This window comes from Ahaetulla prasina, chromosome 14 (genome assembly GCF_028640845.1).
Source record: "Ahaetulla prasina isolate Xishuangbanna chromosome 14, ASM2864084v1, whole genome shotgun sequence".
NCBI lineage: Eukaryota > Metazoa > Chordata > Lepidosauria > Squamata > Colubridae > Ahaetulla > Ahaetulla prasina.
The window spans coordinates 6042399-6056319 of NC_080552.1; the positions used below are offsets into that span (position 1 = coordinate 6042399).

General features: G+C 41.8%; 1 protein-coding gene across 1 annotated transcript in view; it reads left to right on the plus strand.

Annotated features, from left to right (window-relative positions):
• Positions 1 to 13921, plus strand: part of MEIOB (meiosis specific with OB-fold) — a 43676-nt gene that overhangs the window by 28477 nt on the left and 1278 nt on the right. Inside the window, exons 8-14 of the mRNA XM_058157462.1 lie at positions 6489 to 6589; positions 8444 to 8496; positions 8594 to 8689; positions 9092 to 9196; positions 11803 to 11956; positions 12321 to 12513; positions 13305 to 13391. Coding sequence (XP_058013445.1) covers positions 6489 to 6589; positions 8444 to 8496; positions 8594 to 8689; positions 9092 to 9196; positions 11803 to 11956; positions 12321 to 12513; positions 13305 to 13391 — 789 coding nt within the window. The remainder of the gene's footprint in view (positions 1 to 6488; positions 6590 to 8443; positions 8497 to 8593; positions 8690 to 9091; positions 9197 to 11802; positions 11957 to 12320; positions 12514 to 13304; positions 13392 to 13921) is intronic.

Below are 13921 nucleotides of genomic sequence, written 5' to 3' on the forward strand. Positions count from 1 at the left end.
AAAGTCAACCCGGTGCACCAAAAGAGATCCAAACCGAATCTGACGGTGAGGATGAGGAAGGGGTTTGCCGAACTGAGAAACGGGCCAAGAGAACGGGACGAATGCGGAAGTTGCGAGGTCAACACCAGCGCCAACGCTGCAAGTTCAAGGCGAACATGTCGGTGCGAGAAGAAAGGGCACCTAGCTCAAGTCTGTCGAGCTCCCCAACCTTCCCGAAAATTCAAATCGGCCAATCAGAGCGCTGGATCGGCAAGGCGACCAGCGATTGGCTCAAACAAAAAGCGCGATTCAAACCAAACAACTGTGGTCATAGGCGCGCCTCAACCCGGTGGAGAAGAAGATCTTCACCAAACCCAAAATAGAGAGCGGTGCCGACTCGAAGTGGACACCGGGTCAGCGATCACCATCATGTCCTGGGACACTTTGGCGAAGTCACTGCCATCAGTCGCGGCGCCACCTGCAAACACAACGGCTACGAGTCCACGACTACCAAGGGAATCGCATCCCTGTTAGAGGACCACCTCTGTCCGAGTCAGTCACGGACCACACAGAAGACCCTGCCCATCACGATCGTCGAAGGACCCTGCCTGGTTTGTTGGGACTAGACTGGTTTCGTGCACTGGGCATGGGAGTGACTGGCATCTACAAGTGACTGTAACCTGAAAGACATACTCATGAGCAGTTCGAAGATGTCTTCAAGGACTGCCTGGGCAAGTACAAGGGGACCCCTATTTCCTTCAACTTAGACCCCAGGTAGCTCCCATTAGGTTAAAGGCAAGGAGAGTCCTTTGCCCTTAAACCTAAAATTGACAAGGAGCTAGATAAGCTCATAAATCAGGGATTTTGGTGCCAGTCGATCACGCAAAGTGGGAGACGCCAATCGTCACCCCAGTAAAACCAGATGGGTCAATTAGAATCTGCGCTGACTACAAGGCGACGCTAAACAAAGCCTTACAGAAAAGCGCTTACCCAGTTCCGTGGTGCAACACTTGCTGCACTCTTTGGGGCAAGGGCAAGTCTTTGCAAAGTTAGACTTGGCTCAAGCCTACCAACAACTGCCCGTAGACGCCAACACAGCGAAGCCCAAACGATTGTAACTCACAGGGGCCTTCAAGTGTACCCGATTACAATTTGGGGTGAGTGTGGCACCGGGCTGTTCCAAAATTTGATGGAACGACTTCTGCAAGGGCTCCCAGGGTAGTTCCTACTGATGATGTATTGATATCAGCAGAAAACGAGGAATTGGGGAGCGTTTGAGAAAAGTTCTGGGCATTTTCGGTCAGCGGACTAAAGGTTAAAGTGAACAAATGCCAGATAGGGGTAGAATCCGTCAATTCTTGGGCTACCGAATAGACAAGAAGAATTCACCCACTGAGAGCAAGGTCAAGGCAATCAGAAAGGCTCCAGCGCCCAAAAACAAAACAGAGCTACAGGCATTCCTGGGGCTAGTGAATTTTCGGTTTTTAAAAACAAAGCGACCGTTGCTGAACCGCTGCATAAGCTTCTAGGAAAAATACTGTTTGGTCTTGGGGAAATCGGAAGTAGGGCTTTGAAGCAGTAAAAACCTGCTCTCGGCGATAGCCTGCTCATCCAGTACCATAGCTCATTGCCACTAGTGCTGGTTTGCGATGCCTCCCCTTACGGGTGGGGCTGTACTCAGCCACAGACTTCCAAAGCGGCACAGAAGCCCCTATAGCCTTCTACTCCAGAACGATGTCCTCCCAGAGAGGAACTATAGCCAGTTAGATAAGAAGCGCTAGCAATTGTGTCAGGGTGAAAAATTTCACGAATATGTTTTTGGGAGACTTTGAAATTGTGACTGACCACAGACCGCTGTTAGGAATACTGGCTGGCGACCGCCCAACGCCTGTGGCACTTTCGCCACGATTGACTCGATGGACTATTTTCTTAGCCGCTTACTCTTACAAGCTGCAGCATCGACCAGGAAAAGAAGTGGGGCATGCGGACGCATTAAGCAGGTGCCCACTACCAGGGCGATCAAGACCCACTCGGGGCGCCCATCCTGCTAATTGACTCTTTGGACTCTGGCCCAGTCACATCTAAGGAAGTGGCTCGGGCATCATACGGGACATTATGTTAAGGACTGTACTCGGTTGGGTACAAGAGGGTGGCCCGCTCGCGGGCGAGCAGTTTAAGGAATTTGTAAAGCGTGATGAGCTCTCGGCTCAAGGGGTGCCTGTTATGGGGCGATCGGTGGTGATCCGAGAAATTGAGGGGAAAGGTATTGGACCTCCTCCACGAGGGTCACCCAGGGATCGTAAGGATGAAGGGGCTAGCAAGAAGCTATGTGTGGTGGCCACTCATGGACTCAGAGATTGCTGAGAGGGTAGGGAAATGCCAGGCTTGCCAAGAGTCCAGACCTCTACCCCCAACGGCCCCAGTCAGGGAATGGGAAAAACCCCAAGGGCCCTGGTCAAGAATCCACATTGATTTTGCTGGCCCTTTCCACGGCCAAACCTTCCTAGTGGTTGTCGACGCATTCTCTAAATGGTTGGAGATCATACTCATGAAATCCACGACAGCCGAGGCAGTAATCGCAGCCCTGCGCCACCTATTCGCAACCCACGGGTTGCCTGACACTCTGGTGTCCGACAACGGCCCGCAATTCACGGCAGCCCAGTTTGAGGAATACTTGGCAGAGGAGGGCATCCGACATGCCCTCTCTGCGCCTTTCCACCCTGCGTCGAATGGCCTTGCAGAGCGTTCCGTCCGGAGCGCTAAGGAGGCATTGTCCAGGCTCAAGCCAGGTGACTGGCAAACAAAGATAGATTTCTTTCTGGCGTTCAGCATAGAACCCCAAGCACTGCTACAGGCAGAAGCCCAGCCAAATTATTGATGGGGCGGAAGCTCCGGTGCCCACTTGACCGTTTGAATCCCATTACACACCAGAGGGTTACAAGGGAACTAGAAAAACGAGAGAAATGGGCATGGCGACCGGTGTGGGCCCGCAACTATGGGGACGGCCCAAGTTGGCTAGCAGGGCAAATCATAAAAGCAACGGTCCAAAGTCATACTTGGTGAGTTACAAGACAACCGAGTATGGGCGCCACATAGATCAGATAAGAAGCGAATAGCTGAACAACCCGAGCTAAATGAGACAGATCATGACCACTCCTTATTTGAACCCACAGCTGACCATAACCGGGGGCGCAAGACTTAGCTGAGGTCCCGGAGGTCCAGCGCCCAAAACAAAACAGAGCTACAGGCATTCCTGGGCTAGTGAATTTTACGGTTTTTAAAAACAAAGCGACTGCTGAACCGCTGCATAAGCTTCTAGGAAAAATACTGTTTGGTCTTGGGGAAAGTCGGAAAGTAGGGCTAAGCAGTAAAAACCTGCTCTCGAGCGACAGCCTGCTCATCCAGTACCATAGCTCATTGCCACTAGTGCTGGTTTATGCCTCCCTTACGGGTGGGGCTGTACTCAGCCACAGACTACCAAACGGCACAGAAGCCCCTATAGCCTTCTACTCCAGAACGATGTCCTCCCCAGAGAGGAACTATAGCCAGTTAGATAAGGGAGCGCTAGCAAATGTGTCAGGGGTGAAAAAATTTCACGAATATGTTTTGGGCGAGACTTTGAAATTGTGACTGACCACAGACCGCTGTTAGGAATACTGGCTGGCGATCACCAACGCCTGTGGCACTTTCGCCACGATTGACTCGATGGCCTATTTTCTTAGCCGCTTATTCTTACAAGCTGCAGCATCGACCAGGAAAAGAAGTGGGGCATGCGGACGCGTTAAGCAGATGCCCACTACCAGGGGCGATCAAAGATCCCACTCCGGGGACGCCCATCCTGCTTATTGACTCTTTGGACTCTGGCCCAGTCACATCTAAGGAAGTGGCTCGGCATCATACCGGGACATTATGTTAAGGACTGTACTCGGTTGGGTACAAGAGGGTGCTGCGCCGGGCAACGGTTTAAGGAATTTGTAAAAACGTGATGAGCTCTCGGCTCAAGGGGTGCCTGTTATGGGGTGATCGTGGTAATCCCGATAAATTAAGGGGAAAGGTATTGGACCTCCTCCACGAGGGTCACCCAGGGATCGTAAGGATGAAGGGGCTAGCAAGAAGCTATGTGTGGTGGCCACTCATGGACTCAGAGATTGCTGAGAGGGTAGGGAAATGCCAGGCTTGCCAAGAGTCCAGACCTCTACCCCCAACGGCCCCAGTCAGGAATGGGAAAACCCCAAGGGCCCTGGTCAAGAATCCACATTGATTTTGCTGGCCCTTTCCACGGCCAAACCTTCCTAGTGGTTGTCGACGCATTCTCTAAATGGTTGGAGATCATACTCATGAAATCCACTACGGCCGAGGCAGTAATCGCAGCCCCGCGCCACCTATTCGCAACCCACGGGTTGCCTGACACTCTGGTGTCCGACAACGGCCCGCAATTCACGGCAGCCCAGTTTGAGGAATACTTGGCAGAGGAGGGCATCCGACATGCCCTCTCTGCGCCTTTCCACCCTGCGCCGAATGGCCTTGCAGAGCGTTCCGTCCGAGCGCTAAGGAGGCATTGTCCAGGCTCAAGCCAGGTGACTGGCAAACAAAGATAGATTTCTTTCTGGCCGTTCAGCATAGAACCCCAAGCACGGCTACAGGCAGAAGCCCAGCCAATTATTGATGGACGGAAACTCCGTGCCCACTTGACGTTTGAATCCCCATTACACACCAGAGGGTTACAAGGGGAACTAGAAAAACGAGAGAAATGGGCATAGGCGACAGTGGGCCCGCAACTATGGGGACGGCCCAAGTTGGCTCGCAGGGCAAATCATAAAAGCAACCGGTCCAAAGTCATATTTCGTCGAGTTACAAGACAACCGAGTATGGAGGCGCCACATAGATCAGATAAGGAAACGAATAGCTGAACAACCCGAGCTAAATGAGACAGATCATGACCTCCTTATTTGAACCCACAGCTGACCATAACCCGGGAGGCGCAAGACTTAGCTGAGGTCCCGGAGGTCCAGCGACGCCATCAGGTTCGATGGAAACAGCAGGAAAACTCAAAAAGTAATCCAAGGCCGGAGGCCAAGAAAAGAGACTGCCAGTAATCCAGGGCCCATGGCCTAGAGAAAGAGCTGGGAGGAGAAAAAGCCCCTCGGACCAGCTCAAAACACCACCCAGGACTGAACCGCGCAAGTCCGAAAGAATTAGGAGACGCCCAGGTTATTTGCGTGACTACGTCGAAAAATAACATGTAAATAGTGGTAAAGTGTTTTCTGGGAGGGGAGGAGTGTTATGTATCTTTAAATATTTAGGCGGGAAACAAGCACGTTGCTGATTGGTTGAAGCCGTTAAACAGTATATAAAGGGGTTGTTTTTCCCCAGCCTGGTTGCTGGGTTCACCATATATTAAAGAGCTGTTGTCACTACCCTGGTCTCCAGCCTCCAGAGGGGAAAATGGCCTCCCCAGGCTCTGGAGGCTGAAAACGGGCCCATTTCTTACATTTCCGAACTTCCGGTAGGCCCATTTTTCACCCTCCCCAAGGCTCCGTGCACGCCCTGCACTTACTTGCATCCAAAATGGGCCGTGTGGGGATTTCTGATAGGGGCGGGGTGGGGTGGATGGGGCCAGCCAGGAGTGGGTTTTGGAGGTTCTCTGAACTGCACAGAATCTTAGCTAGAGGTTCTCCTGAACCCCTGCAAACCCCCAGCAGCCCACCCCTGCATAAGCGCCTATAAAATGCTAACATTGGAGGGAGAAATGGTGGGTGAGTTTCTAAACCATTCCTGCCTTCATTTATTGATTTTAAACTTTCCTTCAACTGGACTTTGGTAGATGGAAAAAAGTAATATATATATTACTTATATATATATTACTTATATATATATATGTGCCTATTGAAAGAGCGAGAGAAAGACAGTAGACGGGGCATTAACTATATGAACAAACCTTGTTTTACTTAAAATATGCAGTTCTTTGATTTCAAAGCTTTAACTGATTGCTAACCATTTAAAGTAATATTGTAGTTTTAACTATTCAGTCATGTCTTGGTGACTTGATAGATAAGTGCTCTCTATGCTATCCTGTCAAGCACAGCTTCTATCAGTTATTGAATGTTCATCTATGATAGTATCAAACCAGCAAGTTAAACATTAATACTTCTTAGTAATAAGAATTACTATTCAGTAATAAAAATTACTAACAAATTCTATAGGAATTCTTATTGTTTTATAAGTGACAAAGTGAAACGACAACAGTTCATTTCCTGTGGCAATATTCCACAATTTGACAAGTTGTTCTCAGAAGGTTGTGACTTTCTGAGAAGAATAAACTATACATTTATCCACCCACATGCTGTTATTATAGTCAGTGCTTCTATAGCTTAATTTCTGCTGAAATGGGTTTAAGTTTAAATAGTGGTAACGTGAATATGAGAACAATTTCCATTTAACAAAACAGTTATAGATGGAATATTATGATCAAGATCAGGTTTTATTTTTCTTTTTTTCCCTTTACAAAGGTTGGTGAACCAAAATATTTTGCTACTTCAGACAGGCGTAAAGGCCACAGGTGTGAAGTAAGACTGTACGATGATAGCGAGTCTTCCTTTACAATGATATGGTAAGCACTGGTTGAAGCCATAATTCAGCTATATGTGAATGAATACAAAAATATGAAGCAAATATGAAGGTATAACTATAAATGCGTACAATGATCACTAACCGAACCCTGTTAGTTGTGTGATCTTTGTGAAATAGAGGATTCATTAAGGCATACATTTCTTAAGAGCTTTGAATATAGAATCACCTTTCATTTGTGTTAACACATCAGGAAAAGTTCTGCATCCAGAACTCTCTAAAGAGAAAGGGAGGTTGCTACATCTGTAGGCTTCTAAATGTGAAAAAAGGTTTTTCATTCTATAGTTCACATGCAAGTATTAAAAAGTAAGGAAACTTACCTCGGTGGAAATATGCAAGAAACGTTAGCAAGACAAAGGGGGTTGTGAAAAGAGATAACATTCAGAAGCAGCTCAGGTTTATGCCTCCCTGATTCACTGGAGAATTAAGAAGGGATGGGGGAGACCCAGCACAGACTTGCAAGATTCTGTTATAGGCCATCTCAATAAAAGTAGCTCTAGTCTGCAATTAGTCAGTCTTTCCATTTGCTCCGGAATTCATTTAATAGGATAGCTCCTGATTTGTGTAATTTGTAGAGTTTTCATATCAAATGATCTAAGTGCCAAAGCCCACTGCAACTACATAGCAAAAAAGGCTCCAAGAGTTGTAAACCTAATCTTGCGTAGCTTCTTTTCCAAAAACACTACACTACTAACCAGAGCATATAAAACATTTGCTAGACCAATTCTAAAATACAGCTCGCCTGTCTGGAACCCTCACCACATTTCTGACATCAATACAATTGAACGTGTCCAGAAATATTTTACAAGAAGAGTTCTTCACTCCTCTAAAAACAACAAAATACCTTATCTCACCAGACTTGAAATCCTAGGCTTAGAAAACTTAGAACTCCGTCGCCTTCGACAAGACCTAAGTTTAACTCATAGAATCATCTATTGTAATGTCCTTCCTGTTAAAGACTACTTCAGCTTTAATTGCAATAATACAAGAGCAACCAATAGATTTAAACTTAATTTTAACCGCTTTAATCTAGATTGCAGAAAATATGACTTCTGTAACAGAATCATCAGTGCTTGGAACACTTTACCTGACTCTGTGGTCTCTTCCCATAATCCCAAAAGCTTTAACCAAAAACTTTCTACTGTTGACCTCACCCCATTCCTAAGAGGACCATAAGGGGCATGCATAAGCGCACAAACGTGCCCGCCATTCCTGTCCTATTGTTTTTCTTTTTTTCTTCATATATATATATATATATATATATATATATATATATATATATATATATATATATATATATATATATATATATATATATATTTGTTTTCTGAGGTTCACGGATATATAGTCGTTGTTATTGGAGCGACGAAGTCTCGTCAGTCAGGCCTTCTGGGAGCAAAAGCACGGTTGAAGCCTGAAGATGACGAATGAGACTTCGTTGAAACGTCGCCAAGACACTTCCAATTTTACGCGGGAGAAAACCCGAATAACCAAAGACCTATATATATATATATGCGCTTATACTTCCTTATATTTCCTCATATATATGTTTATATACTATATAATCTTTTTGTGTGATGCTTATATATATTGTTGTGACAAATAAATAAATAAATAAATAAATAAATAAATAAATAAATAAATAAATAAATAAATTTTAGAAAGGGAGGTAGGAGAGAAACATCTGATCAAGTATTTGCTTTGTTTTTCTTTTTTATTTACTAGTTTTAAGTATGTATATGCTTACATGCTTTTAATATTTGAATACTTCTCTAATAATATACAATCATAAACATTTTAAATAAATATATTAACCTAATGCTATTGTTTTCTACAGCTGGGACAATGAATCTATCCAGTTTGCGCAGAGCTGGGTACCCCAAGAAACAGGTATCATTTTTTTCATTTTTCACAAACATTACCAGATTTTGTTAAAGTATCTAAAGTTTGCCTGGGATAACAAAACACATTGTATTTCTTTTCTCAGTAATATTTGCCTCTGATATAAGAATAAATTTTGACAAATTTAGAAACCGTATGATTGCAACTGTAATCTCAAAGACCATCATTACTATTAACCCTGGTAAGTAATTGTTCTTAAGTTCTGTTTAAAGTATCATAAATGCCTTATTCTAGTCCTTTTAATGAACAGAAGGTTGGGAATTTAAAGTCAGTGATTGGATCTGAAATAAAACTCTCTATAAGTATAAATCATGTATCATAAACAATTGTAGCTATGCATATACTTATTATACAAGGATTTGACCTCCAACTTTTTTTTAAAGGGCAAATTTAATAGAAATCCCTTGCTCAGTCTTATTTTTTCTTTATATGGCCATTTTATAAGTTTGAAGTTATAATGACTCTGTGCCCCAATCGTCAGTATGGCCCCATTTATAAAACTTTCATCTAAAATCCTTATGATATGTTGTGGCATTGCACTTATTTACTTGTATTAATATTATATTAAAAATATTTTTTCAAGATACAGCGGAAGCCAATATTTTATTCAACTTTATAAGACAAAGTCCAGAAATGTTAGACTTGGATGATGAAATGATAGATCAGTGGAGATCAGACTCCATAAATTGTGAGTGTTCTTTTAAATACCGGTAGTCTGTTTTTTACACGAAGATTGAGATTTATAGATTGTAAATTCTGTTCTTTAAAGAGTAGACATGCCCTATAACTGATTGGAACTTTTGCTTAAACAACTATTTTATCTATGAAAAAAAATCATAAATAAGATAAATAAGGATAAAGCACACAAATTGGAGAAATAAGAGGAGAATTGGAGAAGAGGGCCGTGAAAATATTTGCAGATCCCTCGCATCCTGGACATAAACTGTTTCAACTCCTACCCTCAAAACGACGCTATAGAGCACCGCACACCAGAACAACTAGACACAAGAACAGTTTTTCCCCGAAGGCCATCACTCTGCTAAACAAATAATTCCCTCAACACTGTCAGACTATTTACTGAATCTGCACTACTATTAATCGTCTCATAGTTCCCATCACCAATCTCTTTCCACTTATGACTGTATGACTGTAACTTGTTGCTGGCAATCCTTATGATTTATATTGATATATTGATCATCAATTGTGTTGTAAATGTTGTACCTTGATGAACGTATCTTTTCTTTTATGTACACTGAGAGCATATGCACCAAGACAAATTCCTTGTGTGTCCAATCACACTTGGCCAATAAAATTCTATTCTATTCTATTCTATTCTATTCTATTCTATTCTATTCTATTCTATTCTATTCTATTCTATTCTATTCTAATAGTTTTAAAATGAAGAATAATACAAAGATATATTCAGCCTCTATAGCAGTGATGGCGAACCTTTTGGGCACCAAGTGCCCAAACTGGAAAGCATATCCATGTATGTGCACCAAAGCAGCGGAAACCAAAAAGGGCTTGAAAATGGCCTATTCTGTGGCCATTTTCCAGGCCACTTTCAGGCCATTTTCTGGCGCTCCAGCACCTGCGAAGACCAGCTGGATGGCGCACCAGAAACCAGAAGAGCAGCTGGCGACAGTGTGTGCCCACAGAGAGGGCTCTGTGTGCCACCTCTGGCACGAGTGCCATAGATTCGCCATCATGGCCCTATAATTCTGCAACCCAACAAGACAGACACAGACTTCAGAGGATAATTAGAACTGCAGAAAAAGCTATTGCTACCAATTGCTGCCTTCCATTGAGGACCTGTATACTGCACGAGTCAAAAAGAGGGCTGTGAAAATATTTATAGCCCCTTTGCATCCTGGACATAAACTGTTTCAACTCCTACCCTAAAACGATGCTATAGAGCACTGCACACCAGAACAACTAGACACAAGAACAGTTTTTTCCCGAAGGCCATCACTCTGCTAAACAAATAATTCCCTCAACACTGTCAAACTATTTACTGAGACTGCACTACTATTAATCTTCTCATCGTTCCCATCACCAATTTCTTTCCACTTATAACTGTATGACTGTAACTTTGTTGCTTGTATCCTTACGATTTATATTGATATTGTTTTCTTATTTATAGCCTATGACTATCATTGTGTACCTTATGATTCTTGATGAACGTATCTTTTCTTTTATGTACACTGAGAGCATATGCACAAAGACAAATTCCTTGTGTGTCCAATCACACTTGGCCAATAAAAAATTCTATTCTATTCTATTCTATTCTATTCTATTCTATTCTATTCTATTCTATTCTATTCTATAATGAATACAAGGTTAGGCCTATCTGGGAAACAAGATTCATATAAAAAAATAACAATGCTGGTTATATCCACAAATGAGGAAACAATTGTAATATTCACTGAAATGTCACACAACATGCTAACCCACAATATAATTATTGCTTAGTACAGGTAGTCCTCAACTTATCACAGTTCATTTAGTGACCATTCAAAGTTACGAAGGCACTAAAAAAGCAACTTATGACCGTATTTCACAGTTAAAATCTTTGCAGCATCAACATTTGATCAAAATTCAGATGCTTGGCAAATGTTCATACTTACAACTGTGGTCATGTGATCCCCTTTTGTGACTTTCTGACAACCAAATCAAATGGGGAATCCAGATTCACTTAACAACCGAGTTACTAATTTTATCAACTGCAGTGATTCATTTAACAACTGAGGCAAGAAACATCGTAAAATAGGACAAAACTCGCATAACAAATGTCTCAACAACAGAAATTTTGGTCTCCATTGTGGTCATAAGTTGAGAACTGCCTGTATAATGTATGAATCTAGCCACTGTGGTTTATAAATCATGGTTAGTACATTATTTGCTTATTTTAGGAATTTGGGGGTCATTTAGAGAACCAATTTGGTGTACTGGTTAAAGTGGTAATTTAGAAACCAGGAGACTGAGTTCTATATGAAAGCCAGGTGATTTGGGGCCAGTCTCTCTCTCTCAACCCACCCCAGCCCATCTCACAGGGTGGTTGTTGTGGGGAAAATAGGAGGAGGAAGGTGTATTATATATATTCCCTGCCTTGAGTTACTTATAAGGTAATAAAGGCAGAATAAAAATCTAATAAATAAATAAATAATGTCACACTGCCCTTAAAGCCACCTGGTTTTGCAGAACAAACTATTCATATTTGAGTCTTAGACTTTAATCTAAGTTCTGTTGTTTTCAGATGTGCTTTCCCCCTCCCCCCATTTTTTTTATCTATAGTGCAGACAATAGTTGAAGTTTATACAGTGGAACAATTAAAGACGAAAACTTTGCAAAACGAAGGAAAACCAGAACCATTTTATGGCATCATTTTTGCCTACATTTCTACCTTGAATATTGATAATGAAGCAAGTAAAGTCATACGAAACAGATGGTAAGCACCTCGTTAAGGGAAACCAGGTAGCATTGTGGACATTTATTCTCTTCTCAGTTTCAAATTAGCCTGGAAAACCATTGAATTTGTACATTGAAATAAACTCTTTAGGCCCTGCAATCTAACCCCCTGCTCAGTGCAGGAAGCCTAATTAAAGCATGCCTGCCAGATGGTTACTTAGCTTCTGCTTTAATCTATTCAGTGAAGTCTACTATCTCCTTTGATTATGGATTCAACTGTCAAATGGCTTTCCATTCATCAGTCCGCTTAATTTGAAAAAAAAAAAGCTATAACACAGAAAAATCCATTTGAAAATCAGTTAACTGTATACCTATTAATATGTTTCCTTTTTTTTTCTTTGTAGTGTTAAATGCCACTATCTTATCAATGAAAAGACAAATACATGTTCTTTTTGTAGCAGCACTAACTCCTCAGATGCTGGTCCTGTGCCAATGTTTGCCAGCTTTGATTTACTAGTTGACCTAACTGACCATACAGGAACTCTTCACTTTTGCAGTCTCTCAGATACAATAGCAGAAGAAACTTTAGGTCACACGGTAAGAACATAGGAAATAGTTTTCTACTTCCCGAATTTATTCTTTTAGGTTTGTTATGCCAGTAAAAATCCTGGAATCTCTCATCAATGTTTGGGGCCAATTCAGATAATGGGAATTTGTGGATATCAAAAGGCTTGTAAATCTGCTGCATTTAATGAAGTGGGCATCATTCAATTAAAAAGCTATTGCAGTTTAAATTTACTATTCTCTTATGATATCAGAACGTACTACTATTAGTTATCACAAGTTAGCTATCAAAAGACTTCATTAGAGTCAGTTTAGCTTAGTGGTTAAGGCATCAGGCTAGAAAGCCTGGGAATTCCATTCTGGCCTTAGCCATGAAAACCAGCTGGGTAACTTTGGACTAGACACTCTGCCTCAGCCCAACCTACCTCACAGGGTTGTTGTTGGGGAACTAGGAGACAAAAGTGTGTTGGATATGTTCACAAATTATTTCTAAAAATAACAAAGGTAGGATATAAAGAAAGAGTTTTGCTTCGCATATATTATGACCATTTTATAGCAATCAATTAGATATACATAATTTATTCCTGAGGTAGTGTTTATATTGAAATGATAATTACAGATGTTTAATAATCTTGATTCATTTTAATGTATTTTCTTTCTAAACAAATTATGAAAATTGCATTTACTGCGTTATTTCCCCTGCAGAAAATTTAGCTTTCTGATCATTATACCACATTCTGGAGATGAACATTTTATTGTTGAATTATGCTTGATAGCAGACCTACGTGTAGTTTTAACAAACTGATCTGTGATCACTCTACTAGGTCCAAGAATTTCAAGCTCTGACAGAGTCACAAAAGACAACATTAAAATGGCAACTCCTTCTAGAAAGAAGCAAAATTTACTTTAAGGTAAGTATAATAAATAATAATAAAGCATGATAAAATATAGAAGAGCCAGTTAGGTGTAGTGATTAAGATGTTGATCTAGAAACTAGAAGATTGAATTCTAGGCCTTCTTTAGCTGTGAAAGTAAGCTGGGTGGGCCATTCACTCTCTCTCATCCCAATCCAACTTCATGCAGGTTATTATGGGGAAATATGAGGCAGGAATATTAAATTTGTTTGCTGCTTTGAGTTTATATATATCTAATAATACTTTAATCATCATCGTCATAATAAAATCATCAAAGTGCAGATTGTGCAAAGCAGAGGAAACAGCAGATCATATACTCAGTTCGTGCAAGAAGATTACACAAACTCATTATAAAAAAAAAACATCAGTCATCAAAATGATTCACTGGAACATCTGTAAAAATTAACATCTTCCAGCACAGGTAGTCCTCAACTTATGACAACTGAGCCCAAAATTTATGTTGCTAAGCAAGACAGTTAACTGAGTTTTTGCCCTGTTTTACGACCTTTCTTGCCATAATTGTTAAG